General features: G+C 38.6%; 2 protein-coding genes across 2 annotated transcripts in view; both read left to right on the top strand.

Moving 5' to 3' along the window:
* SFMBT1 (Scm like with four mbt domains 1) overlaps positions 1 to 24,489 on the top strand; it is a 176,160-nt gene extending 151,671 nt beyond the window's left edge. Inside the window, exons 13-21 of the mRNA XM_037798237.1 lie at positions 1,279 to 1,321; positions 2,520 to 2,584; positions 10,487 to 10,626; positions 11,436 to 11,545; positions 12,309 to 12,484; positions 15,903 to 16,081; positions 16,251 to 16,496; positions 17,401 to 17,529; positions 18,404 to 24,489. Of these exons, the coding sequence (XP_037654165.1) occupies positions 1,279 to 1,321; positions 2,520 to 2,584; positions 10,487 to 10,626; positions 11,436 to 11,545; positions 12,309 to 12,484; positions 15,903 to 16,081; positions 16,251 to 16,496; positions 17,401 to 17,529; positions 18,404 to 18,544 (1,229 nt within the window). The 3' untranslated portion in view covers positions 18,545 to 24,489. The remainder of the gene's footprint in view (positions 1 to 1,278; positions 1,322 to 2,519; positions 2,585 to 10,486; positions 10,627 to 11,435; positions 11,546 to 12,308; positions 12,485 to 15,902; positions 16,082 to 16,250; positions 16,497 to 17,400; positions 17,530 to 18,403) is intronic.
* Positions 24,490 to 25,876: 1,387 nt separating this feature from the next.
* The window catches only part of LOC119505431 (store-operated calcium entry regulator STIMATE), a 100,830-nt gene continuing 99,294 nt past the window's right edge, over positions 25,877 to 27,412 (top strand). Inside the window, 1 exon segment of the mRNA XM_037798220.1 lies at positions 25,877 to 26,127. Within this exon segment, the coding sequence (XP_037654148.1) occupies positions 25,968 to 26,127 (160 nt within the window). The 5' untranslated portion in view covers positions 25,877 to 25,967.

The following is a 27,412-nucleotide window of genomic DNA, read 5'->3' as shown; positions in this document are numbered from 1 at the left end:
TTTCCATAGTTTAGCTTTCAGTGTGAATATCAATTAATCATATTTCAAATTCTAACTTTAACTTGTAGAGCATTCCATTCTGGCTCTAAAATGCAGGCATTTAATTTTCCCATGGGTCCTTGAAGAAAAAATAGAGAGTCAGATTTGAAAAAGCATAATGGTTAAAACATACCCCCTATACCAGGGTTTCTCAAATTTTAGTAAGTTTATGAATTGCCTAGGCATCTTATTAAAATAGAGATTCTGATTTAGGAGGTCTGTGGTGAGACCTCAGATTCTGCATTTCTAACAAGCTTCCAGATGATGCTGATGCTGCCAGTCTGAGGACCACACTCTTGACCAGCAAAGTAGATAATACTTGTTTTATTGGAAGCTCTTACTAATGCCCCTGGACTTAGAAGTTTAAGACAGCCATGCTAGCTAGATAAAGGTATCAGCAGACTCACTAGTTGGAAGAACTCCGTGAAAATGCTTTTGGGGGTCAAGTCCATCATTTCTGACACTGCAGGAGTATACTCCCGGGGTCAGGAATTGGTCTTGTCTTGCCAGTGGCCTCTGTAATTCCCTTAAATGAGGGCTGTTGGAGATAACATCTGGGCAGAGGTGTCCTGGACAGCAGCAGGAGCTAGAATGTGCCCACCAGCCAAGCCTTTGCCAGGCCTTACTGCCCCCTATTAAGGAATGGACTTTTGCTTCAAAGGGATTTGAGATCCTCTATAGTAGAAAGGAGAGTGAGGAGTGACCAGTGTACATCTCTCTCTCAGCTTGACTTCATATTCTTAGTTCTTTGAACACCTTGTCAGTATCATGTATTCCGGATTCCCCAAGTTGGGGGGAGAGGGATTAGATTGTACCCATTCTCATCCTGCCAGCCCAGTGCTACTGTAATAATCCTCTAACAGTGAGCACCAAGTTCAGTGGGCATATCATCTTCTGCTTCCTTTAAAGAAAAACAAAAGGAAACCATCCAGACTCCCATAAACATGGTATCCTTTTTTTTTCCTTTTAATATCTTTTCCTGCCTAATAAATACTCATTACAGTTGACTGACCCAGGGAACCTTGAAAATATTATTTTGTTCTTTGTATAAAGACTCCTACCCTAAAAATATGCTTTAGTCTAGGTATCCTGAAGCGTAAGCACTAATTTATAGTACTTGCTAATTAAATATATACAGAACCAGGTTTTTAATATGCTAATTTAAGCTTAATACATATATAACCTTTCCTTTGTCTTTTGATTTTTCTTGGCAGTTACATTTTTGTTTTCTTCTTACAGCACATAAACAGAGGAAAATTGCAGTGGTTCAACCAGAAAAACAGTAAGTAATGTAATAGCATGTTTAAACAGTTGACATTTGAGTGTTAGAATAGCTAGAAAAAAAAAACCCAACTATTTCAAAGAATATATTTCCTCATGTTATTTTCCCAGATGGAAGCATAATTCTTTAATTCAACTTTTGATAGTTTATATATTTCCTCTTAGAGTATATGCATTTTCTAAAATGGAATTATATACAGAGGGTAAAATGTATTCCCAGGATGTTCCCCAAATTGAGTTTCTTTAGCTTTTAGGGGCTCAAGGTATTGAATAAAGGAGAGCAAATAAGGGTCTTCATGCTGATATTTGTTAAGGAAGAGCAAAAGCTGTCAATCAGGATATGATTTGTCATAGTAAAAGAAAAAAAAAACCTTTTAACTTGAGGTAGAAGACAGCAAGTCTGAAAGACAAGACACACAAAGGAGTGTGGCTTCCTCAAGAAACCCTTCGTAGCATACCTTCATACAGAGCTTTTGAGAAGCAATTAATTATTTTTGCCTCCAAACTGGAAAAACACGAAGGTTTCTTTGCATATGCGTACCTTTAAAAGTTTCGCGTTTTGGTTTCTGTTTGATTTGTAGGTACTTTTGCTGCTATGTGAGTAATAAAACTGAAAATAAAAGTGGAGAGAAGCTATAGAGTTCTCTACCAGCTAGAAGAGTTAGATAGCAAAGACAAAAACTGGCCTTGGATTTTTCCTCAACTTAGTTGTCAGGACTGATCTAAAGATTTAATCATAAAGCATTCTAAAAAGATAAATTAGCCTGTTTCATTAACTATTATGTTTTTTTCGTAACTTAATTTGTCTTTAATTTTGAAACTGTTGGAAGAAGAAAACAGAGCCTATATAAGAAATGCTTCTATTCTATTGACTATTGAAAAAATGAATAGTTTACTTGTGGTTTAAGAATTCCAGAAGAAATTCTATTATGTGTTGTTCACATAAATGAAAAGAAAGTCATTTGAACATACAGTATCAACACTATTTACAGACTGTCCATTGGCTCATTAGAACATGTACATAGAGTTTTAAAAACAACCACTGGTAAGGAAAATAAATATGAACAAGGAAGTACCTTCCACTATAGATTTTGCAATCTGCCACATTTGTTTGTTTCTTAGATTTGAAGGAAACTAATTCTCACACTTTACTGAACTTAATGATTATCTCACTATTTTGCTGTGTTTTCTTGTCTCAGAATATCATCCTCTAGGACTGTCCATGAGGGCCTAAAGAATCAGGAGCTGAACTCTACAGACTCAGGTATAAGTGTATGTAATCTTCCAGGAAAGGGAGGACCCCTAGGTTCTTATAATGGACTATATCTAAAAATAAACAGTGTTTTTGATTTATAGGATGTGGCTTCCTGTAGGGTGTCTTTTAATTGTGACTTTAAAGTGTTGTAACTGCCTAAGTCATATTTAACTTAATAATTGTCTCCAGGCTCGTATTTCTGCCCAGTTATAATAATTGTAGCTATTCTTCACTGATCACCTATTGCATGCCAAGGGCTCTAGCTGTTATCATTGAGTTTAGGTAAAGAATCTGAGGCTTTCAAGGTAGTGCTTCTTTCTTAATCTGGGTGGATTCTTTTTTAAACCTTTTTTTATGATATACATACTCTATATGTGTGTTTCACAATTAAAAAAAAAAAAAAAGCCTTGGGAAAATAGATTGTCCCAGAGGCAATACCTGGTAAATGAAACAAGGAGCCTTGCTAAAGGCCCAAGCCATGGGCTATTGGTTCTCCCCAGGACTACTCTTGACACCCCTATGCTGGTTGTGTCATGCTTAGTGTTCCTGTTTGCTAAAGCTGCATTATGCAAAATACCAGAAATGGATTGGCTTTCATAAAGGGGATTTATGAGATTACAAATTTACAGTTCTGAGGCCATAAAAGTTCCAAACTAAGGCATCAACGTGAGGATACCTTCACTGAGGAAAGGCTGATGGCATCTGGAACACCTCTGTTAGCTGGGAAGGCATGTGGCTGGCATCAGCTGTTTTTTGTCCCTGGGTTCTGGTTTCAAAATGGCCTTCTCCAAAATGTCTCTGGGCCTCTGTCTCTCTTAGCTTCTCTCTCTCAGCCTCTGTGCATCCTTGCTTGTTCTCCCAGGGTATTTCTCTCTAAGCATCTGGGTGTCCTCTCTTAGCTTGTCCAAGGCCTACTCTGGGCTTCATCTCTTAGCTTAGCATCTCCAAATGTCCTTCTATCTGCATCTCCCAGCATTTCCAAGCATCTGGGTCTGTGTGGGCTCTCAGCTCTCTTAAGGACTACAGTGATTTAATTAAGACCCACCCTGAATGGGCAGGTTCACACCTCCATGGAAATAATTTAATCAAAATGTCTCACCTACAGTTGGGTGGAAACAACCTAATCAAAAGGTCCCACCCACAATAAGTCCGTATCCACAAGACTGGATTAAAAGAACATGACCTTTCTTGGGATATATAACAGTTTCAAACCAGCATACTTGGTATCTAGGCTATATGTATTTTGGTGTAGATTGGGCATCCAGATGGTATTTACTAAATACCTAGAAAAGAAAAAGCTGAAGTTCAGAGAGGTCACACAGTTTATGAGTAGGAGGGTCAGAAATGAAACCCAAATCTTTTGCAATTCCAAGACCTGCACTTTTGTCTTTTCCACCCAGTGCCATTTTATTATGCCATTTATATGTAGAGAAACAGAGCTGTATGACTCCTTTTTTGATGCTTTGCCTGCCATTCTAAAACCAGCAGAAACTTCTGAATGAAGATATTCTCTCCCATGTGACCTTAGCCAAGGTTTTTGGTTTGGGCTTTGTCGTAGGTCAGGTTCCCTCAGACACAGAGTCTGGGTCTACTTGCATGTAAGACTTTCAATGGGATTGCTTTCGGGAATACCTTCTGGGAAGGTAAAGAAAAGAGAATTAGACAGAAGGAGAAATTGAGCTGCAATACAGTTGCAACAGAGGTTTCTACCAGTCCCATAGGGAGCCTTGGGGCTGGTATAGTCCCTTAGAGTAGTTCCCAGTAGAGGTATGGAGGCCACACCTTTGTTTTCCCTTATGGACCAGTCAATGGAAGTGGGCTGCTTGTCTCCCTCCCCCCTTATAGGGGATGGAAACTTGAACAGGGTGACTTTCTCCTGATGTGGGTGGTCTCCAGCTAAAGGCAATTCTGGGATAAGGACTTAAAGCTGAAAGCTATAAGCTGCCAACCTTCCCAGCAGCGGCGGGGCACAAGTACCTTAATCCTGGAGAGGGGGATCTGGGTGTCACACCATGGGAGCTACTACAGAGTTCAAATGGAAAAGCTGGTGCTGTGACTGCGTTCTGAATCAAAGAGCAAACATTCTGCACTTAGGTTACTAGTAACAGTAGACAGTGTGCACACATCTCCTTTCTTTAAGTTGGATTAACTGGACTTTATCCATCAGAAGAGGCTCTCTCTGTTTTATATCAAAATAAAGATGTTTTTGTGTCTGAATTGTTTACACTGAATAGCTGAATTGCCACTACTATTAAAGAATTAAAAATAAATAAATAAATAAATAAATATATATATATATATATATTATGTTGCAGTACAGTATTCATGCAGAAAAGGGTATAAATCTTAAGTGTACAGCTCAAATAATTTTTCTAATGTGTAACCAGCACCTTACCTGGATCAAAAAATAGAGCATTACCAGTACCCCAGAGGCAGTCCTTATATCCTTCCCAAAGGTAATCACTGCTGTGACTACTAACATCCTAGGTTAGTTTTGTCTGCTTTACAACTTTGGATAAATGGAATCATACAGTATGTACTCTTTAGTGTGTGGCTTCTTTTCCTCAATGTTTGTGAAATTCATCCATGTTGTCATATGTAGCAAAATAGTTTTATTCATTTTCATTGTTTTATAGTATTCTCTTGTATGATTATATGACCATTTATTATAAGGGGATTTTTAAGAGTAGAATTTAATCCTTAGCCATCACCAACATCAGGTACATGGAGTTTCTCAGTAGCCCAACTTTCTTAGGCAAAATTCTTTATGTTCTAGGTGGTGACACTTATTGTGATGGTTAGTTTCATGTGTCAGCTTGTCTTGGTTATGGTGTCCAGTTGTTTGGTCAAGCAAGCACTGACCTGATTGTTATTGTGAGGGTATTTTGTAGATGGATTTAAATCATTAGTAAGTTAATTGCATCTACCACTGATAACATCTACAATCAACAAAGAACAGTGTCTTCAGCAATGACAGAAGTCTCCTCAAACAATCACCTGGAACCCTTAATAAAGTGAGAACTGAGGATTTCAGTGGTCAGAAAGAAGAATTTCTCTCCTTAATTCAGACAGCTTTTTCTGGAGAATTCATCACCACGTTCATTGGAGTTCCCAACTTTTGGCCTGCCCTACGAAATTTGGATTTGCTAGTCCCCACAGCCACGTGAGACAATTCCTATAATAAATCTCTTAATATTTATATGTGTATGTATGTATGTGTATATATATATATATATATATATACTGTCAGTTCTGATTCTCTGAAGAACCCTGATTACTACACTTACCTTTATTGAAAAATTGACATTGTTAAGTTAGTGGTGAGGCAGAGTGTCTGCTGTATTGTTGGGTTCTAGACCACTGCTTTAACAGATTCAGGGAGTGTCACTGTACACAGACACTGTTCAGACTCACAAGGTGGTTTTCTGGTGGTGATGCATAATACCAGAATGAGAACCAGAAACTGAGGACATATCTCATAGGGTCTGGGAAGAAAGCCCTAGTTTTATCACTAAGACTTTAAAGAAAACTGTTGGGGAAAGTTGGAAACCCAGTCCCAATGACAACAGGTATGTCAGGTAGGGAAAAATAGTAGCAAAGAAAGTTCTCCTGGGAAATTCTTAAGAAAAAATAACAGGGAAATGAGGATGTCTTTATCGGATGTTAATCCACTCAGCCTTCTAAGCTTACTGACATTTGGAGGGAAAGCATTCCATGTTATTCGAGTCCTGTCTGATCAGATGCCATAGGTGTTTTTCAGAGATACCACATACTTGCTGCCCTGTGGCATACAATAAGGAATGAAAATGATCTGATTTAATAGAAATCCACTCAATGTAGAACTTAATATTTGGCTTAGGCTGTTCATCATTGAATGGATACTTTGGTGAAAGATCATAAATAATTTTATCCTTTGATTGATAGGGAATAATGGACTTACTCTTAATTTTATTTTTATTAATTAAAAGTTGTGATGACTCATGCTTCTGGAATAAAGTTGGTACAACCATTTTGGACAAACTGTTTGGCAATATTTATTAAAACTGAAAATATGCATATCTCATGACCAGTAATTGCTCTCTAGGGTTATCACTAACAGAAGTGTATACATATATTTACCAAAAGACATGTACTCAATAGAATATTCCTAGCAGTGCAATTCATAATAGGCAAAACTGGAAATAACCTGTGTGCTCATCAACAGTAGAAGGAATAAAGAAATTGTAGCATATTCATGCAGTGGAATGAGCACAATAATGAAAATGAACTAACTACAATGAAACATATCAACATGGATAAATCTCACAAATGTATTGAGCAAGAGAAGCCAGACACCCAAGAGTGCATACTGTATGTGGTGGCTTGGAGTTATGAACCCCAGAAAGCCATGTTCTTAAACTTAATCCATTCCTATGGGTTAAGGAGTGGCCCAACTGAATCAGAATAGGGGTTAATCCTATTACTGAAGGCCTTATGGAGAAGGCCACAGAGAAAGAAAGAAAGCCATGGGGAGTAGCTGGAAGTCAACGGAACTCAGAGAAGCCAGGAGAGGCCACCATATGCACTGTGATGTGACAGAAAAGCCAAAGGTTGCTGGCAGCCAGCCCCAGAACTCGGCAGTCTTCTGGGAGAAAGCATTGCCTTGATGATGCCTTGATTTTGGATGTCTCCTAGCCTCAAAACCATGAGCCAATAAATTTCCACTGTTTAAGCCAACCCATTGCAGGGTATTTACTTCGGCAGCCAAGAAACTAAAACACTGTGATGCCATTTATTGAAAGTTCAAAAACAGGCAAAACTAATCTACAGTTTTACTTTTATGGGGAAAGGGAGATTCTGGACACTGGTAGGGTTCTGTTTCTTGATTGGGTGCTAATAACATGGCTATGTTCAGTTTAAAAATTCACCTAGTTGTACACAAGTGATTTGTGAACCTTCTTATGTGTATAGTATGCTAAATTTCAATAAAAATTCCCCTGAAATTGTTATGAATCTTTGAAAAAAATTCTGCAAAATGTTGGTCCATATGTGTCCAGTAAGAGGTTTACATGTGCCAAATGTTTGTGATGGTTGAGCAGTATCTAGAACTCTAATTTCAGATTTTGTTTCTTTAAAGGATCCTCTAGAGCAGTGCTGGCGGTAGAACTCTCTGCACTGATGGGAGTGCTCTACCTCTACGCTCTCCAATATGGCAACCACTAGCCACATATGGCTATGAAGCACTTGAAATGTGACTAATGCAATTGAGAAAATGACTTTTTAATTTTATATAATTTACATTTGCATTTAAATATCCATATGTGGCTAGTTGCTACTGTATTGTATAGCACAGCTCCAGAGAAAGGAAAAGGATGTGGTACTTGAAGAAAATATAGCATAGAGTTCTCTGATGAGCTCAGTTTTCTAAAGAACATTGGTATAAGATGTACATCACCAAGTGTTGAAGCCACTTCCAAAATGAGCAGAAGTTTATGAAACATGTTAAAGATGGTAAAGAGGAGAACCTTTTAAAGCTATGTTTGGAAGTGTTGGTTACAAACTGCAATTTGCCTAAGTGGCAGATAGAAAGCAGTCATTCTCAATTCTTATTTGTATGTCTTCTTTATCAGAAAGAATCATCTAACTAGAAAAGAGTTGAACAACTAGAATTAAAAATGATTTAACATATGGAAAACAGTTTGGCGGTTCCTAACAAAGTATAGAATTACCATAAGGCCCAGCAATCCCACCTCTTGAAAGCTGGGATCGAACAGATATTTGTATACCAATGTTCATAGTGGCATTATTCACAATTGCCAAAAGTTGGAAGCAACCCAAATGTCCATCAACAGATGAATAGATAAACAAAATGTTGTATATACATACATTGGAATATTATTTAGCCTTAAAAAGGAATGAAGTTCTGATGTTACAACATGGACAAACCTTGAGGACATCACATTTGAATCAAATAAATAGAGCAGGCACAAAGGGAAAAATACTATATGATCTGACTTATAATGAAATAAGCAAAATAAGCATACTTATGAAGTCAGAAACCAGAATACAGGTAACCAGGGGCCAAGAGGGGGAGGGGAAGAGGGAGTTAAAAGTTTAATTGGTATGGAGTTTCTGCTTGGGTTGATGGAAAAGTTTTGGCAATGGATAATGGGCGTAGAGGTACAACTTTGAATATATAATTAACACCACTAAATTGTATATTCAAAAAGGGAAAAAGAAAATTTTAGGTTATATGTAAGTTACACAAAACAACAACAATTCATAGAATTGTATAACACAAAGAATGAATCCTAATGTAGATAGTGGACTACAATTAATAGCATAATTGTAGTAATATTATTTCATCAATTGTAAACAAACTACCACAGTAATGCAAAATGTTAATAATAGGAAAAACTGTGTGTAAGAGAGGGAATATATGGGAACTCTGTACTTTCTGCATGATTTTTCTGTAAGCCTATAACTGCTCTAATTTAAAAATATATGTATGTTCAAAAAAAATCGAAGAGAGGGGTCTCTAGGCTCACTTACACCCTCAGAATACTAAAAAAAACTTAGATATGTGATAACAGTATACTTGCAGCCCTCTGAGGAATCCCAGAGATCGGAAATGTCCCACAACATTGAGGGCTGACAACATATTAGTTTATTGTTTTGAGACAAACTGTGGTTCTAGATACCATACACCATCAATTCCTAGAAATATTCCAGAATGGATTATCAAATAGTTGGGTTCCCCCCCCTTTTTTTAAATGCATTTGCTTATTGTGAACTTTAACATATATATATATAACAGTGATAACTTTCGAAGTATGATTTAACAAGTAGTTAGCAAATTTCAAAGAATGTCATGGGTCACAGTTTTACAACTTCAGTTATTTCCATTATTGTGAAACATAACATACAGAAAGGTGTCATCTTTCGATGTATAGCTCAACAAGCAGTTGTATAGGTAATTGCAAAAACTGTTATGGGTTTCAGTTCTTTCTTTATTATACAATATAGGGTATATACAGAAAGGTGAAGACTTTCAAAGCACAATTCAACGAGTAGCTATAGAGCAAATTTCAAAGGATGTTTTAGGTTACAGTTCCACCATGTCATTTACCTCCTTCCAGCTATTCCAACACTCCAGCATCTAAAAATATATATATATTTATATAAAATTTCAGTATTCATAGACTTTTGTTAAATCTTATCTTGTTTGTTGCTACCCCTTTCTCTCACTTAATCTCTTCTCCATCTTCAGGGGTGTCTAGGCAGTGAGCACCCTAACTTGTTCATATCGAAAGGGGATGTTGACAGTGTGGAGAAGGGGGCTGCATCTGATTGTTGCTCTTAAAGAGGCTTTTGCCTCTGGGTTTTAGGACTTGTCTGGCATAGGAACACTGGTGGATTTAAGTTTCTGAGGGATAAAACTTAGTGAGTGCATCTTTATAGAATCTCAGGTAGGGACTTGGGTATTTGGGGACTACTTTTGGTAAGGGCATGGCATACTGTGGCCATTTGAGATGTCTAGCTGGAGCTTCAAATAGTTGGTTTTTGAAGATGTAAAGAAGAAATCATTTGTCATCAGGAGTCATCATGAATTCTTGAAATAAATCTTCCATTTCCTTTAGTTGATGGACTTGTAGTACTCTGGAACAATGTGGCATTAAACCAAGAGTTAATCAGGATACAATTCAGGACATTGTTTGATTTCATCACGGAGTGATAAGCTCTATGATAGAGTTGTTTTAAGTGTAAGGTATTTCAAGAGCTCTCTCAGACAATGTGTTAAACTTAAAAATACATAATTCCTAACTTAACCTGATTGGTTTATATTCTTGGTTTTTCCCCAGCAATCCAACTTTGGAAACATGGGATGGAGAATGATTCTGTTCTGATTATTTGTTTCTTTTCATTTCCCAGTCACAATTAATGGAAAATATTGCTGTCCAAAGATATACTTCAACCATCGTTGCTTCTCAGGGCCATACCTTAACAAAGGAAGAATTGCTGAGCTGCCTCAATGTGTAGGACCTGGGAACTGTGTTCTTGTCCTCAGAGAGGTAAGGTTCTGACTTACAGCAAAAGATTTAGGTATTTCCCAACAGTCTCATAGGCTTACTGCTTGCTGTAGTCATGACAACTCCAGTTTTTATCCCAAAAGTTACTTTTCTCATGTATTGGACAGTGAACTGTGCAAGTAATTATTTCTACTTCTGAGAAGATGTTCACCTAAGCAGTTCTTCATATGGTAGTTCATCTCTGTCAGTGTAGAAAGGTATTCTGTCAGACAGCTGTGCAAGAGTAAACTGTGAGATTAGTCAAAGACCAAGAAGCTATGTGGCATTAACTCAGGGACTATGATAAAGCTGCATATCTGCTGGGCTTGCAGAGCTTCCCAGCCAATGTACTATGCTGTAGGTAAGAGATGTGAGCTAATGTGGAACACTTCAGACTTCAGAGTGGGAAGGCAGGGTCGGGGGCAGCTGGAACTTCTGGGCCAGACTCCTCCAGCCACAGGAAGGCTTAGCTGTCTGCAGTGTCCTGAGCAAATAAATTTTCTGTGTTTACCATGACTGGTAAAAGATTTGGAAGCATGTGCTAGAGTAATTTGAATTCATGGTGCCTGTTTCTTCCTGACTATAACATTTTGAATGTTTCAGAGGGGACTCAAGTTAACTGTCTTATTTGCATCTTTGAACAACTGCTATGTCTTCAGTGTTATTATTTTGTTAACGTTTGTTAATGAATATGACTAGAATTAATCTCTTAAATGGTCTTAACATTCTAAGGGATAGCAAGAGTGCTCTGGTTCTAATAGTCTTCTTTTTTCCTTCCCGACCCACATTTGTGCTTGTAAAATGGAGCACAGGTCCTCACTTTACTTATCAATGCAGCCTATAAACCCAGTCGTGTCCTTCGGGAACTCCAGCTGGACAAAGATTCTGTATGGCATGGATGTGGGGAAGTCCTAAAAGCCAAGTGAGTGGGCTATGCTGCCTTTTACTCTTACTCATCTGTAATAACAGGTTACAGTATCAGTTCTTCTGTGGATAATATTAGGATACTTATGTTCCCTAAGGCAGTGCTTCTTCAAGTATCTATGGTGAAAGACCAGATTTGTTTTCTTTTTACATTTCTGTTCTGTCATGGGCAATACTTTTATAATATGGGCTAAAAAATGAACTAGAAAAAAAACTGTCATAAATTTGAAATTTAAAAGATATATAAGATACAAGCACGATTTTTTATTATTAGAATCAAGCAATATAAAAGTACTTTTGCAAATTATCATAAAAGTTTATACATTCACTCTTGCTTTCTGACCTGATCTTGTCATGGACAGGTAAGGGTTGGAAGAGTACGTTAGTTTGTGGACCACACTTTGAGGAGCAGTGTCCTAGGGTGAAGGAACATGTAAGGAAAAGTCACTTTTTTTTTAGTAATAGTGTAGAAGTTTACTGTTTCAAAACCTTAAGCTTAAGAATAGAAAGCAGGATCCTTTTTTTTTTTTTTTTTTTTTGCTAACTTCTTCTCTTGGGTAAATAACTTAGCTTTTAGTTGTCATTATAAATTTAAATACAACATGCATAAACTCTTTATTGTTTTTCAAAGTCCTCAAACTGTAAAGGACATAGAATATTCTAAAAAGCAAAAACATTTTTCAGCTTTATTAATATAGTGATTTTTTTTCTGAGTAATCACTAACCCAATAAGCTTAGCATGTGATGTCTTCCAATGGCAGATATAAAGGAAAGAGTTATCGGGCTACCGTTGAGATAGTGAAAACAGCTGATCGGGTGACTGAATTCTGCCGACAAACCTGTATCAAACTGGAGTGCTGTCCTAACCTCTTTGGTCCACGGATGGTTCTGGATAAGTGTTCTGAGAACTGCTCTGTACTTACAAAGACCAAATACAGTGAGTCATATTTTTCAAATTTGTTAAACTGTAGCAGCTGACCATACCTTACATTCTGAAAAATTTTTTATTTCAGAAACATTCACATATAGCAGACTGACAGACTTTTTCCATAAAGGGCTATAGAGTAAACATTTTAGGCTGTGGGCCATATGGTCTCTGTTGCATATTCTTCATGTTTTGTTTTATTTTTATTTTTTTAACAGCCCTTTGAAAAATGTAAAAAACATTTTTAGCTCAAGGGCCTTACAAAAACAGATCTCGCGGCCCACAGGCCTTAGTTTGCCAACTTTTATATATAGCATGTATATATCTTACTTAAAGCATCTAATAGGATATGTAATTTACTCATACATTCTGCAAGTATTGCTTCTGTGCCCACTGTGTGCTGCCACTGTTTTAGCACTAGGATATAGCAGTAAAGAAAACAAAATTCCTGTCCTCTTGGAGTTTATATTATAAAGTAGGAGACAGTAAATAAACAAGTGAACAAATATAGAGAAATTAGTACTATGGAGAAAAATGAAGCAAGGTGAGCAAGCAAAGTAGGAGAGTGAGGAAAGGCTGGGAGCTGAGGGTTGTTTATATGAGTAGTCAGGGAAGTTTTCCTGGCAGATAATCTGGAGGAAGCAAGAGAGCCAGCTTTGCAGGCCTTTGGGTAAGGGGCAAGAAGGGCACGGGTCTGAGCAGGAGTGTTCCAGATGTCTCTGAGGAGCTGCAAAGAAGGCAGAATGATTGGAGAGGTATAAACAGTAGCAGAGGAGGTGATTGCTTAACCTCATCTGAACACACTTGTTCCCTCTTACTGCTTATCCTCTCTCTTGTGGAACTGCAAAACAAAAACAAAAAAGGTCATATAGATTGAAATTTCTAATTTGGAGCACATCAAGCCTTGTAACCCAGAGACAAAATTCTGATCCTACCTTTCCTTGAATCCTACAAGCCCTGATGTCACTTGGTAGAATTAATACAGACAAAGAGTTTACCTTGTTAAATTTGAAAGATTTCATTTAGGAATCTCAATTCAGTGCCTCTTAAACTTTACTGTGCCTGCACATTGCCTGAGGAGCTTTCCAGAATGGTGGTTCTGATTCATCAGGTCTCTGGGTGCCCAGGGCCTGAGTGTCTGCATTTCCAGCAGGCTCCTAGATGCTACTGATGCTGCTGAACCAAGGTCCACACTTTGAGTAGCAAGGTTCTCTTTCACATGATAAGCTTTCTAGTAATTATTTGAATTTCAAAATCATATAAGAATCAAACCCCTCTAGTTTCTATTTACATTTTCTGGATTGTAAACTCCATAAGGGTAAATTAAAGATCATCTTAACTCATGTTTATATCACTTTCAGCATTTAGTTTAGCAAATTTCACTTAATTAGGAGTTGGGTGCAATATACTATTCATATATGTACATATGTAAGTATACCTTTGAGCCTTTGGAAGATAGGTGAATTTTGCAATGTTTTTTGCATGAATTTATTTTTCATAACAATATAGTCTAAATTAGTTTAGACTTTAGAGAGCCTTTATAATTTTTCTCATTAGTAATTTGAATGATATCAAATATATTTATATCCTTAAAAGAATTCATTTTTTGCAATTACATTATATTTTGACTTACTTTAATACTCATAGCTAGAATATGTTTCATTTTTTTTAAATCATCTCCATATTCTAAAGTTTATTTGAAAATGCAAAAGTTCTAGAAGAGCCAAAACAATCTTGAAAAAGAAGAATGATTTTAGAGGACTTATTCTTTCTGCCTTCAAGTGTTATCTTAAAGCCACAGTAATCAAATCAGTGTAGTATTGATGAAAAGATGGTCAAATAGAGCTTTGGAGCAGAATAAAGTGCCCAGAAATAGAGCCATACTTTTATGATTAAATGATTTTCAACAAGGGTGACAAAGAAATTCCATGGGGAAAGGAAATTTTTTTCAACAAATGGCACTGATACAACTGGATATTCAAATTGAATAAACAAAAACAAAAAACCTTGGCTCCCATCTCACACCATATACAAAAACTAATTGAACATGGATCACAGATCTAATGTAAAAGTTAAAATTATAAGGCTTCTAGGGAAAAAAAGGAGAAGAGCCTCAAGATCTTGAGGTAAGCAAAAATTTCTTTGAGAGGACATAGAAATACACTAACCATAAAGGAAAAAATTAATAAATTAAATGTCATCAAAATTACAAACTTCTATTCTTAGAATGATTCCATTTAAGAAAAAGGAAGATACAAACCATGATACAGAGAAAATATTCTCAACAGATATATATCTGACAAGAAACTTCTCCCCAGAATAAGAACTCCGACAACTCAATAATTAAAAGAGAAACAAAAGGTTCTGGAATTAGATCATGGTGATAGTTACTCAACATAGTGAATATACTAAAAACTACTGAATTGTACACTTTAAAATGGTGAATTTTATGTTGTGTGAATTAAATCTCAAAAAATCTTTTAAATTTAAAAAACAAAAAATAGTTTTTTTAAATGAACAAAAGAGTTGTTGACCAGACACTTCACAAAAAAAATATACAAATGGCCAATAAGCTCAAGAAAAAGTGCTCCATGTCATTCGTTTTCAGGGAAATGTAAATTAAAATGACAATGAGAAATTATTATGCACCCATTAGAATAGCTAAAATGAAAAAGACTGACAATCCCATGTTACATGTTGGCAAAGATGTAGAGCAGCTACATGTCTCATATATTACTGGTAGGAGTGTAAAATTATATAACCATTTTGGAAAACTGTTTGACAGTTTAACAATCATACATCCACCCTATGATCCAGCAATTTTATTTCTAGGTATTTATCCAAGGGAAATGAAAACATGCCCACAAAAAGCCTTGCACAGGAATGTTCATTGCAGCTTAATTGATAATAGTCAAATCCTGGAAATAGCCCAGGTGCCCATCAACAGGAAAATGGATCAATCAACTGGTATATACGTATAGGAATGGTATTCATCATTAAAAAGGAATGAACTACTTATACATGCAACAGCATAACCAAAGCCCAAAAACATTATGCTTAGTGATAGAAGCCATACATAAAAGTATGCCTATTGTATGGTTCCAGAGAGGAGGCAAACTAATCTATGGTGATAGATATCAGAATAATGGTTGTTCCTTGTGAGGGGATTGACTGGTAAGGAACACAGGGGAACTTTCTACATTGATAAAGAAGTTCTGTATTTTGATGGGGGAGGATTACTCAGGTTTATGTATTTGTCAGTACTAATCAAACTGTACAACTAACATCTGTTCATTCTACTCTATGGAATTTATTCATACTCAATAAAATATTGTGCACCTGTTTTCTGCTGTGCTAGTGGAACTCTTGTGGTTTTGAGTTGCATAAAAATAATGAAGCTATTTCATTTTTCTTTGTCATCCACATTTAGCACACTATTATGGAAAGAAGAAAAATAAAAGGATTGGAAGGCCACCTGGTGGGCATAGTAACTTAGCATGTGCCCTGAAAAAAGCCAGTAAGAGGAGAAAGAAGCGGAAAAATGTTTTTGTTCATAAGAAGAAACGCTCCTCTACATCTGTTGATAACACCCCAGTGGGCTCTCCTCAGGTACAAGATTTGCTATGTATATATAATGTCCAGAAGCCAAGTGACTGCTGCTTTATAATATGGACACAGAAGTCTTTTTAATTCAATCTGTGGCCAATGGAAGATGATTTTTTGGCCCAGGAACTGGTTTGTCCTGAATTTCAATGAGACTTCTCTCCTTTTCCTCTAGGGAAGTGGGGGTGAAGATGAGGATGACCCAGATGAAGGGGATGATGATTCCCTAAGTGAGGGCAGTACATCTGAGCAGCAGGATGAGCTACAGGAGGAGTCAGAAATGTCAGAAAAAAAGTCATGCTCCTCCTCTCCCACCCAAAGTGAGATGTCCACATCTCTGCCTCCGGACAGAGAAAGGAGGAAAAGAGAGCTTCGCACTTTTTCATTTTCTGATGATGAGAATAAACCTCCTTCACCAAAGGTACCCATTTAAAAAATAGGTTGTGTGTGTGTGTGTGTGGTTTGTCTGTCTGTCTGGAATTTCCCTCTACAATCTATTGTTAATGATGCTGGCATCCCACTTCTTTCAATACAGGTTTAAGTTAATTTTCCTGGGTCTCTAAAAATTATTCCAAATGCAGTGATTTACTTGTGTTTTGAGGATTATGTGGAGATCAACTACTTATAAGGAGGATGGTCTCTCTCAGGGTGACTTCTTGTTTTTAAATTTAAAAAAAAAGGTTTCATTGCCAGCTTATTTGTGGCCTGTCATTTGGATGAGGGAAAACTGCCTTTTAAAAATATTTTTCATAATGCATATGGTTTTGTCGAAATAAATTATTTATCCTTTTGATTCTGGCTACATGTTTTTTAGTATGTCTTAGTATATTTAATATATACATATATATATACATTATGTAATACACACACTGAAAGAATGGCATTTAAGTTAATATTTTACAAATGGATTGTTTTATTAAAAGATTCCATGAACACAAGCAACAAATGATTTCTCCTAGCAATTTACAGTTAAGCCTGTTCTCATTGAAAATACCATCTCATTCACTTCAGCACTCTACCAGGAAGTGAGGTGAAAAAGACCAAGGAACAAATTGGAGATTTAAAAACTACTTTTCTCACTTAAACTGTCCAGATTATTTATACTGAAATCTTGAGATAAATTCTTCCCCTTTGATCCTTTTCATTATAAAAGATAAACCTTTCTTGAATACCTAATGTGTGTGGTGGGCCTTTCCCGTCTTTGCTGGAAGAAATCATGTTCTAAGACCATTTTAAATACAGACTCAAAAGATTATACACTTATATAGGGACTTTTTTAGAATAAAATATCTCTTATGCCATTTGATTTTGTTTGGGGACTGAAGGAAATCAGGATTGAAGTTGCTGAAAGGCTTCACCTGGACAGTAACCCCCTGAAGTGGAGTGTGGCAGATGTTGTGCGGTTCATCAGATCCACTGACTGTGCCCCACTAGCAAGGATATTCCTAGACCAGGTAATCACGGATACCTGCCGTTGTTAGTAATGTCTCTTTAGCAAAGGACCAGGAGTGTGATAGTAGTCAACAATATATTGGGTAAGTTTTTAGGAAAAATGTTTCAAAACAAAACAAAAAATGTATTTTAGTTCCCTTTTCAGGAGTAGAAAGATGATAAAAAGTTTATCTGACTTACTTCATAGTTGAAGCAGATTATTACTGTATTCCTATTTTTCCTTAGAATTTGATTCCATCTCCCAAATATTTAAATGGCTTAATCAAGATTGCCATGCTAAATTTCTTCATCTATTCCAAAATAATGACTTGATTGTTTTGGAAAAAAAATTAACATTTGCAATGTATTAGGCTCTGATGATCGATTTTAAGGCAAGTTTTCTGAAACAGAAATGGTCTTATGGACTTAAATATTGAAATATATTTTGTTTTGATAATTGTAGATGTTGAAAATGCAGCATCTTTGAAGAGCTTATCATCTGGCTTTTATGAATGCTGTGAATAGGACAGCATTGAGATTTATAGTTAATATTTTCTTTGGAGTTTATAAGGGACCCTCTAAAAAGTTGTTTCTTTTGGGTACAATTAGTTGCCAGCTATAGGGCTAGTTAGTTTTCTAGATTTCTACAAAGAAGAGCCTCTGTAGAATGAATTCTTATCCTTGGTAAAATTTTATTATTAATGCTGAGAGTCACTAATATGGAGGACTGTGAGAGGCATTTCAAAGGAAATGTGGGATACTTGTTTAAAGGGAAAACATAATGAAAGCAAAGCACAGGACTCAGATTTTGACAAAGGCAAAGTGAATGGGGGCTTCCACATTTGAGCAGCCATTCATGTGCACATCATAGATAATTTGTATTTTATGCCTTAACAGGAAATTGATGGACAGGCTCTGTTGCTCCTTACCCTTCCCACTGTTCAAGAGTGCATGGACTTAAAATTGGGCCCTGCCATCAAGCTCTGCCATCACATAGAGAGGATCAAGTTTGCTTTTTATGAGCAGTTTGCCAACTGAGAAGGCCAACCAAAGTGAACTGGATCTTTGAAGCACAAATGCAGTGAATCCTTTGCCCCGCTCAAGAAGGGAAGCTGAAATAGTCCTGGAGCTCTTGGCCCTGCGGGTGTCAGCTTACTCTCTTTGCACTTTCCAGGAAGGAGGACCCATACCAAGGAAGCAAAAACTGTGCACAGAAGTAGTTCTCCTGCCAGTGGAAATGTGGGCATCTCCTGTTCGGCAGTTTGAAGTTTTAAAAAAATAAGGGTTGTGAGGAAAAGACTCATGTAAGAAGAAGAAGCATTTCCAGTGGTGTGGCCTGAACACAAAGAAGAATCTAGGCTGTTGGAAAGCATCCTTTTGGTTGTTTTTTTTTTTTCTATTCTTTCCCATGGTAGACTGAATTTTGTTCTCTGCTTTCTCTTCCTTAGAAAGAGAGGACTTAGCTTTAAGATGGCACTGATTGGGACTGTGTTTAAGGCACATCAGTGCTTCATTGTTATTGTGTTTTTAAGCTTTTCTAAATTAAAGCAGTTCATTTTGGGGATGATTATATGGCTCTAGGGTTTTGAATGTACAGTCACACTTTGATCCATTTTAAAATCTATTCCTAGGAGTTCCTTTGTTTCTACCTCTGTTGATAACTGAGCTTACAGCCATGTATGAAATATTTTGTATGATGCCATTTTAAAGCTATGTTAACACTAAAATTGTGAAAGAAAAGAAATTGAAAGGAAAAAGAACTGCTTTCTTAAAAACATTGTGTGGGCATTTACACCTGTTTCCTACTAATCTAAGAACTCTGATGCCATTGTTCTTCCATCATGACCCAGCTTGGGCTACCGTTTTAAGTAGCTTCTCAAATATTGTTGGTATTTTGGTTAAATTGCTCTCTGAGGGACTTCAGTGGCTTTTATTTTGACTTTACTGTCCTCTACAGTTGTTTGTCTAACTATACTTCATTTCTAGAGTCCTTATTTTGGGTGGAAATCAGCAGGTATTCCTTGGACCCAAAATAAAGCCTGTTTCCATTCCTTTCTCAGTGTATCCAGGTAGATAATGTAGAAGCACGAAAGAACAACCATTTTTAGAGGCTGATGCCAAGTGTAGCGTTTCTATAGCAGTGTCCTCAGTATCTGGATAAAGAGCGAGAGGTGTTTTTGGTTAAAAAACCAAGCCACGTTCATGCTTTTCTTCAGTTAAACCTTTAAAATGAATGTAATCTACAGTCCGAGAATTCCCACTCAACAACTCAGTAGTCTTTTAGGAGTTTCTAATGACACAGCTCAAGTTGGCATGAAACTCCAGGCAAATTTTCACTTAGGATTGCATTGCCAACTATTATAGAATAATAGCATTTGATGTACTGTTCCAGGCATGGGGAATGAGGAATGACATACATTGCCTCCTATAAATGTTTTGCTTTGCTGAATGTTTTTTGGAATATCCAGTCACCAGCAAATGATAACCTAATCATCTATCTTCAATGTTTGAAAATATTTTAAAACTATAAACTGGGCAAATTCTAAATAGCTGTACAAATAGGTAATATTATTACAAATGTTTAAACTGATGATTTTTCCTTTTCTTTCTCTTCCCCATCCTAACCCCCCACCACCACCACCACCACCACACACACACCTGTTTTTATGGACATCAGCAAACAGCCTACAGTCTTGATCATCTCTTTATTGGATAATTCATGAACCACTTTAAGTCTTCTAACCAAATCTTATATTAAAGCTTCAACCCTTTGCTTAGATTACTACCAGATATATTTGGAAAGAAGATTCATTTAAGTAAAAGTTAATATGTTTGCATTTACTCAGAGATCCAATTTTTCAAATTTAATTAATTCCATGCTCACAGAAGAGAAGCTTATATAAAGTGCATGTGGACAATTAGCATTAAGCAGGTAGACATTTGGGAAGTGGTTGTAATGATCTTGCTTGACAAAATTTCCTGAGAGTTCAGCAGTCAGAGGGTCCCCTGAAGATGATCAGAGGAACAAAAACTTCTGGAACTAATGTTTAGGGGCTCACATTGTTACCTAATTTAGGGAAATGAAATGTATTTCGTATTAAGAGAGAATTTACCAAACTCAACAACAATGAATATGTGATTTTGTTTCTTTTTTGACTTCTATAGAAACCACTGAATTGAGAACCACCTCCCTTCACTGAAAAGAGAAAAGCAGTACCTTTAAGTAGTTTCTGGTCATGAGAGAGTCGGGCCCAACAGGCTTTCAATCCTCATACTCTATCCATATAGTGATTATTCAAGCTCAACTTTCGCCTAGAGGGAGAAGCTGACTATAGTTGGGACGAGTAAGTGGGAATTCCCTTAATGTTTCGTTTATTCTCCTATTGATAAATAGTTTATCAGGCAACTACATCAAAGAATTATATTCTCTCAGCCCCCACTCCCAAATATTACATGAGAGAATAACTGTCTGGTAATTTGGCACAGGGCATTTGTTTAAGTATGAAATTTAGATTCCATTTGTCTCATAAAGCTGCTGGTGCTGGGATAGACAGTAGTGACAACCTGATTCCAGGGATTCTGAAACAGATTTTCAGCCTGATAAAAGCTTACCCTGTTGAGATTAAACATTGGTATGTTGCCAAAAGGGACTTGTTTTTTAAAGAGGCCAGTCTCTTAAATTTATGAGATGTGCATTGTGAGGGAATTGAATTTGTCTGGATTTTACCTGCAGTTGGCCCCAAAGCCTGCCTGATATCAGAAAGGAAAATTTCCTGTTTTTGAAGCTTGGCAACAGGTCATTGGATTATATCTTCATCCTGGCTCTTGACAGGCTTAACAATATTAGCCTGTATTAGTATGTTAGACATACCTTTTACTGCATTTGCAGATTTGCTGTGACATTCTGACTATATTTTGTGGGCTTCTGGGAATATGGTATTTTTTGTTGTAAACCACATTCATCCTTCTCAGTATAGCAGAATTTATGTGGCTAACGCAGGGATTGCCTTATTGGGGAGCTGTAGCTTTTACCCTATTTACCTTTCTTTTGCAGTGTAGGTGGTTCCCAGCATCTATTTTATAGATATATGAGGTCAGGGAAGGGGACTTACCGACCTCTGGAAGAGATGAACTTCTTGGTAAATATTTTTGATTTATGATAGAGGTAAACAGGGAAAACCAGTTCAGAACTTGGCATTTATATGCCTCTTCTCCTAGAAGTAGAATTAATCTCACTATGAGAGAGAGAGAGAGGGCATTGCACAATAGCTTCCTGGAACTTGATTATATTTTACTCTTCTCCAGTACCAATTCAGTGGTATCTGTAAAAGCTGTAGGAAGGCCCTAAGTGGGTTAGGACCCAGAACCATTCCCATCTCTCAAGCCAAAAAGTGTTTCTGGGGAACACACAGAACATTGGGGAATCACTAACAAAGTAGATAGATGGGAACATTGGGAAAACCATCACTTACATCTCCTGTCACCAAAGACATATTTAAGACACCCTTTACTGGTCCGATTAATTCTCACAGAAATTCTTGAGAGTTGTTAGAAGCTTAGCCTCAACAGTGAAAACCCACTCTGGATTTGAACTCTGGACCTATATGTTGGGGGTGTTCTCTGTGTGTGTGTGTGCATGTGTGTGCAAATTCAGAACTGTTCTGTGTTATCAGTAGATTTGTTGGCCTTATGAAGCTGTAAGAGAAGGCATCACTAATGGAAGTGAAGTATAAATCTTGGTGGAGACCAGTGCCCCTTAAAAAACAAAAGTATTTCTTTGGTCCTGTATCCACTGTAAGTAACCATGTGCCATAGTCATGGTTCTAACTCAGAAACTTTAGAACAGAGGGCAGAGGGCCTCCTGTAAAACCAAAATGGAATCAGTCACTTTCATACAATTATAATTCATCCTTGACTTTATTCACTTTAAAATGTTTTGCTAAGGAATTCTCATGAATCCCATCCCTTGTATGAGAATGTACATATTTTAGAAATTTTGAATTTATCCAAATAAGCCACCTATGAACTTGGAGCTTTGGCAGAAAAGTTCCAAACTCAAAGCCCAGTCTAAATGGAACTGGTTTCAAACCTACTCCCTTGGGGTATTTTCCTCAGTACTTGTTCCAGACCCCACAAATAGCCAGCCTTGTTTCTGAGGAGAGCATTTGGGGTGCAGGTGCAGAAGGTGCCAGGTGGTGAATGCACTGGAGAGTGATTTTCTTGGTTGTGGTGTTTCAGAAGTCTTAGATTTTCACAAGAACCAACAAAACCAGGAGGGGGCTTGGGAGTATGGAGAAGTAGGCCTAAAACTCCCTCTTTTTTTGCTTTTTCTGACTTAACACACCAATTGGGTCTTTCTTGGTGCTATGGCCCATCACAAGGGGCTATTTTAAAAAGGGAACAAGTCGCAACCTTGCTGGACAAGTCTTCAATGCCAGCAGTAAAGCACTGACCCTGAGCCATGTGAGAAAGAGTCTCTAATTCTGGGTGCAAAGGATGATGCTGACTAGTGAAATGCCACCATTGCTGATAAGGATGCCTGTTCTTGGGATCTGTAGAAATGCCAGGCCTAAGGGTTTCTATATGGCTTATTCAATTAACTGCATGACTCACTTAGCAGAATTTTGGTGGATAAACGGTATTGAAAGGGTGAGGGTAGGTTTTAGGGGCAAATCAAGTCACAAAGCCTGACTATTGAGAGTGGTCATGAAGTTCAGGCAAAGTTAAAACTAGGCAGTTCATTAGCTCCTTTTGCAAGAAGTTTCTGGGGGAAAGTAGTCTGAATGTTTCTCTTCAGAGTTTTAAGTGCTCATTTCTTTTCCTTCCCTTCTCCCTTTTTTTGGTTGAATATTCTCTAAAGACAATCAGAGGCCTGCCAGGGAGGGACTCCTGGCTGGTTCCAGCACTGTCCTTAGGCCTCTTTTTAATAATAACTCCTTGGAACCAATGCACTTTGTTTAATATATTTTGCCTTTTTTTTTAAGCTACTTGTTTGCAACAAAATGAAATGCATTTTGCATTGTATCTCTCTTGCTCACTGTTTTGCCCCCTTAATTTCAAAAGTTACACATTGAGGATAAAGTACTCTTAAGGAGAAGTATGCACAAGTATACCTATTAAAATAACTCCCCTGAAGTTCGATGGTATAACTTCAAAAGATTAAAAAAAAAACTATTTTGGATGAATATTTTGTGTGGTTTTGGTTTTGTAAATAAGAGTGTATATATAAAGGTGTGGTATATTATTTTAAAGTGGTTATGAGAAAATAAAAGAAAACACATCTTAAGCTATATTTAACTTCATTTGTGCTGATCTGATAGCAATGAAGATGTCTTGTCCAGAAAAAAATCCTTCAACAAATTTTCCAGTGGGGCCTCAGCAAATCGTCTCTGGATGGAGGAGAAAGTTCCTTCCTACTTTAATAAAATGAGTCTTTCTAGAACTCCCCCTGCTCTCCTGCTATCTGATTCTTGCTCTTCTGGGTTGATGTACTTTTTTTATTCCAGTTTGGAAAAGGTAGGAAGAGCAGAATTTCCTGTATCACACTTACTCCTGGCACTGAGAATTCTGCCCCTAATCTCTGAAGACTGCTTCTTGTTCATCTACACTAGCCATGATACAACAGCAATGGGCCTTCAGGATTCCTCTGCATCTGGATGTGTAGAGCAGTGTTTTGTTAAAAACTTCATTTTTCAGCTCTGTGTGCAGTTTACCTTGAGCTCTCTGTGTTTTCAAGCAAGTAAGAGCCCTCTTATGACAGACTACAATCTCTTCTACTTTAAGTACATATTCTTTTGTTCAGTTCTCTCTGAAGAATCGTAACTGTTGAACATTCTCATAATATCCCTTCTAAGACCTAAAGACAATAATGCAATTTTCCTTTACCTATGTGTTTTCTTACCCTAATTTTCTGTGTATGTCCATGGTCAATACTTGTGGAGAGTTTTAATTTTTATAAATTAAAATTCAATTTAATTTAAAAAGCATTTTGTTGCATATTCTCTGTGCCAGGCACTATTTTGGATTCAAAGGTGAATAAAAACCAGTTCTTGCCCTCAGGAAGCTCATACTCAGCTGTGGAAGAGAGCCATCTTACTTAGCAGTCTGAAATATTCTACTGGAGCTGCACACACAAGGTAATGTAGGTGCACACAGAGGGAAACAGTTCTTCCAGGGAGAGGGAGGTCAGGTAGACCTTGAAGCATGAGTAGTTATTCATGGACCAGGGAAAGGGTACAAATATTCCATGCAGTTAGAATGCCATGTGAAGGCACAGAGATGTGGAAGTTCATTGGGAGTGAGAGAACAGCTTAGGAATTGGCTGTAGGGAGCTGACAGCATTTTTGTGCTTTATATAGTCAGGTTAATATTCCTGTTAATCAAGAAAGCTTGTGGAATTTCTAGGTGACTATTTTTAGGGAAAAATTTTCCTGGTATTTATTGTATAACAGATATAGCCCAATATATCTAGTGGATGCAGCAGGAAGGTCAGGGACTCCGGAGCACTACCTGGATGTGTAGGAGAGAAGTTAGAAGGGTCTGGGAGAGTAGATGAGAGAATGGGAAACAAAAGACCTTGGTAGAGATAGTAGGTTCCAAGCAATCAGAGAAAGGGTTAGATGGGAATAAATGTGTGTGTGTGTGTAGACTATAGCAAATGCCAATGATTTGGCTTTCTTTTATCCATCATGCATTCAATTGTATCCTTCAGTGAACATGGTGGGGACATGTGCACATCATGTTTTCAGTATAAGCCTTGTATATTTCTAAATGAATGACTGAATTGAAGTGACCTTTCAAATTACGTTTGGGGGTAAAAAAGTCACTCCAGAGGCCCTAAGATAAACCTTTGACCAGGGTATTGGGTACTAATTAGAAGGAATGCAGGAGAAGGATGCCGAAGATCTGGTTGGAAGGAAGACGCTTGTGTGGTCTTAGATTGTTTTCCTCAATCACCTACTTCAGAATAACCCAGGATGCTTGCTAAAATGCAGATTGTTGGACCCCACCCGAGAACTAAGGAATCGGAATTCCTGAGGGTGGAATCCAGGAGCATTTTTAGTAAGTTCAACAGGGAATGGGGGATTTACCTTGAAGGGAAAAAGAATTTAGCACCAGGCCTTCTACGTTCCTGCCATGTAGACCTGGAACTTCGGGTTCTCAGGCTGTCATCCGCGCAGTCCGGCTCACCTGGTGTCTCCTACCTGTGGGCCGACACCCAGGACCCCGCCCCCTCGCCGGGGTCGGAGCCCCGCCCCTCGGGGAAGCAGAGGTGGCCAAGGCCCGCCTCTGTGCCGCCCCGGGCCAATCAGGCGCCGCGATCTCAGACGTCGGGTTACGCGCGGCGCGGAGTCAGCCTCGGGGCGGAGGTACCGGCTCCCTGCTCCAGCTCGCTGCTCCGGGCTCGGCGGCGCGGCCTGGGTGGGCAGCGGCGCTCCGCGCCCCTCCGGCCGGGCTCGCCATGCAGGGCCCCGCCGGGAACACGAGCCGTGGGCTGCCGGGCGGGCCACCTTCCACGGTGGCTCCCGGGGCGGGCCGTTGCGAGAGCGGCGCGCTCATGCACAGTTTCGGCATCTTCCTGCAGGGGCTGCTTGGCGTCATGGCCTTCAGCACACTGATGCGTGAGTCCGGGACCCCCGCCTCTCTGAGGCCCTGCGCGACCAGCCACGGGCCCAGCCCGGTCTCGAGGACCCTTCCGCCTGACGAGTTCAGGCCTGAGGACCCGAGTCCTTTGGCGGCGGTGCCTTGTTCCCCCAAAGGGGGCATTCCCAGACCGGCAGGTAGCCGCGGCCCCCAACCCCAGGGTTCTGAACGCCTCGCCTTTTCGTTGAAGCTGCTGGCCAGGGGTCACCCCTGTCCCTACACACCTGCACACATCTCTCTTCTGAGATGCCCTCCCAAAACTCGCTCCCCCTCTCACCCTGTCGTCGCGAATTAAGGTTACCCCTCTTCCCCACCTGGGGCCACGACCTCCGTGGATGGCACCCCTCTCTCTGCTCCCTCTCATGCTCATGGCCTCCCCTTCGCACTGTGAACCCACATCCCTAAATCCCCAGTCTAATGCTGAGCTCTCTTCTGCTCTTTCTCTTCCGAAAGAATTACCATCTCCCGGTCCCACGGAATCCCGCAACCTTATTGCGGGAACAACCCGAATTGTTGGTTCCTGCATTCTGTTTCCCGCCCCTCTCCTGCTCCATGGTGGACCCTCAGCTTTTGGTCTGGGCAGGGGCCCACCCAGACAACTTTATTTGCCATACTTTCTCATTCCTATCCTTCCTTCCCACACAGGCCCAACTGTTCCTTCTCTGTCCTAAGCTTTCCTAATTAAGTCTCAAGCATCCCCTGGCCGCTCTTTCCTATCCCACTTTTATTATTTATATTTCACGGTTCCTTCTTTTTGGTGAGACTTGGGCAACCTAGTGGTTTCGTGGATAAGGAGACTCAGAGGGTCTGGGGAAGTCTCAAAATCCCTGTGCTAAGTCAACAGGGCCCCTTCCTTGTTTCCCAGTACAGAAGGAAGCCCTAGACAGCCTCTTATGGAAAACTAGGAGTTCTACCCTGTTGTCATTTGTGCCATCAGGTGGAGGGCTGTGTTGAAGCCCTTGTTTGTAGGCCCAGAAGTGCTCTTGTGATAGCATTTTGTAGAATGGAAAGATATAGCCAATAGTACATAAAAATGACTTGTTCTCAAAACTTTCCCGCTGTGCTTATGTGGGCAGAGAGGGGAGTCCCTGCAGAAAGTATGATTCCCATAGGCTTATGGGAAGGGATTCTGCAGCTGTGTACGCCTGTTCTCGTAGGATCTAGTTGCTGGAGTTGTAGCTTTGCCTTTTTATAATGTGCGGTTTTCTTTGGATGACTTCTCCCAGGCTCTAGATAGCCCTGAAAAGACACTGATCTTGTACA

Source organism: Choloepus didactylus, chromosome 1, assembly GCF_015220235.1.
Source record: "Choloepus didactylus isolate mChoDid1 chromosome 1, mChoDid1.pri, whole genome shotgun sequence".
In the NCBI taxonomy this organism is placed as follows: domain Eukaryota; kingdom Metazoa; phylum Chordata; class Mammalia; order Pilosa; family Megalonychidae; genus Choloepus; species Choloepus didactylus.
The sequence above is the reverse complement of the archived record's forward strand: the minus strand, read 5'-3'. Positions and strand labels throughout refer to the sequence as shown.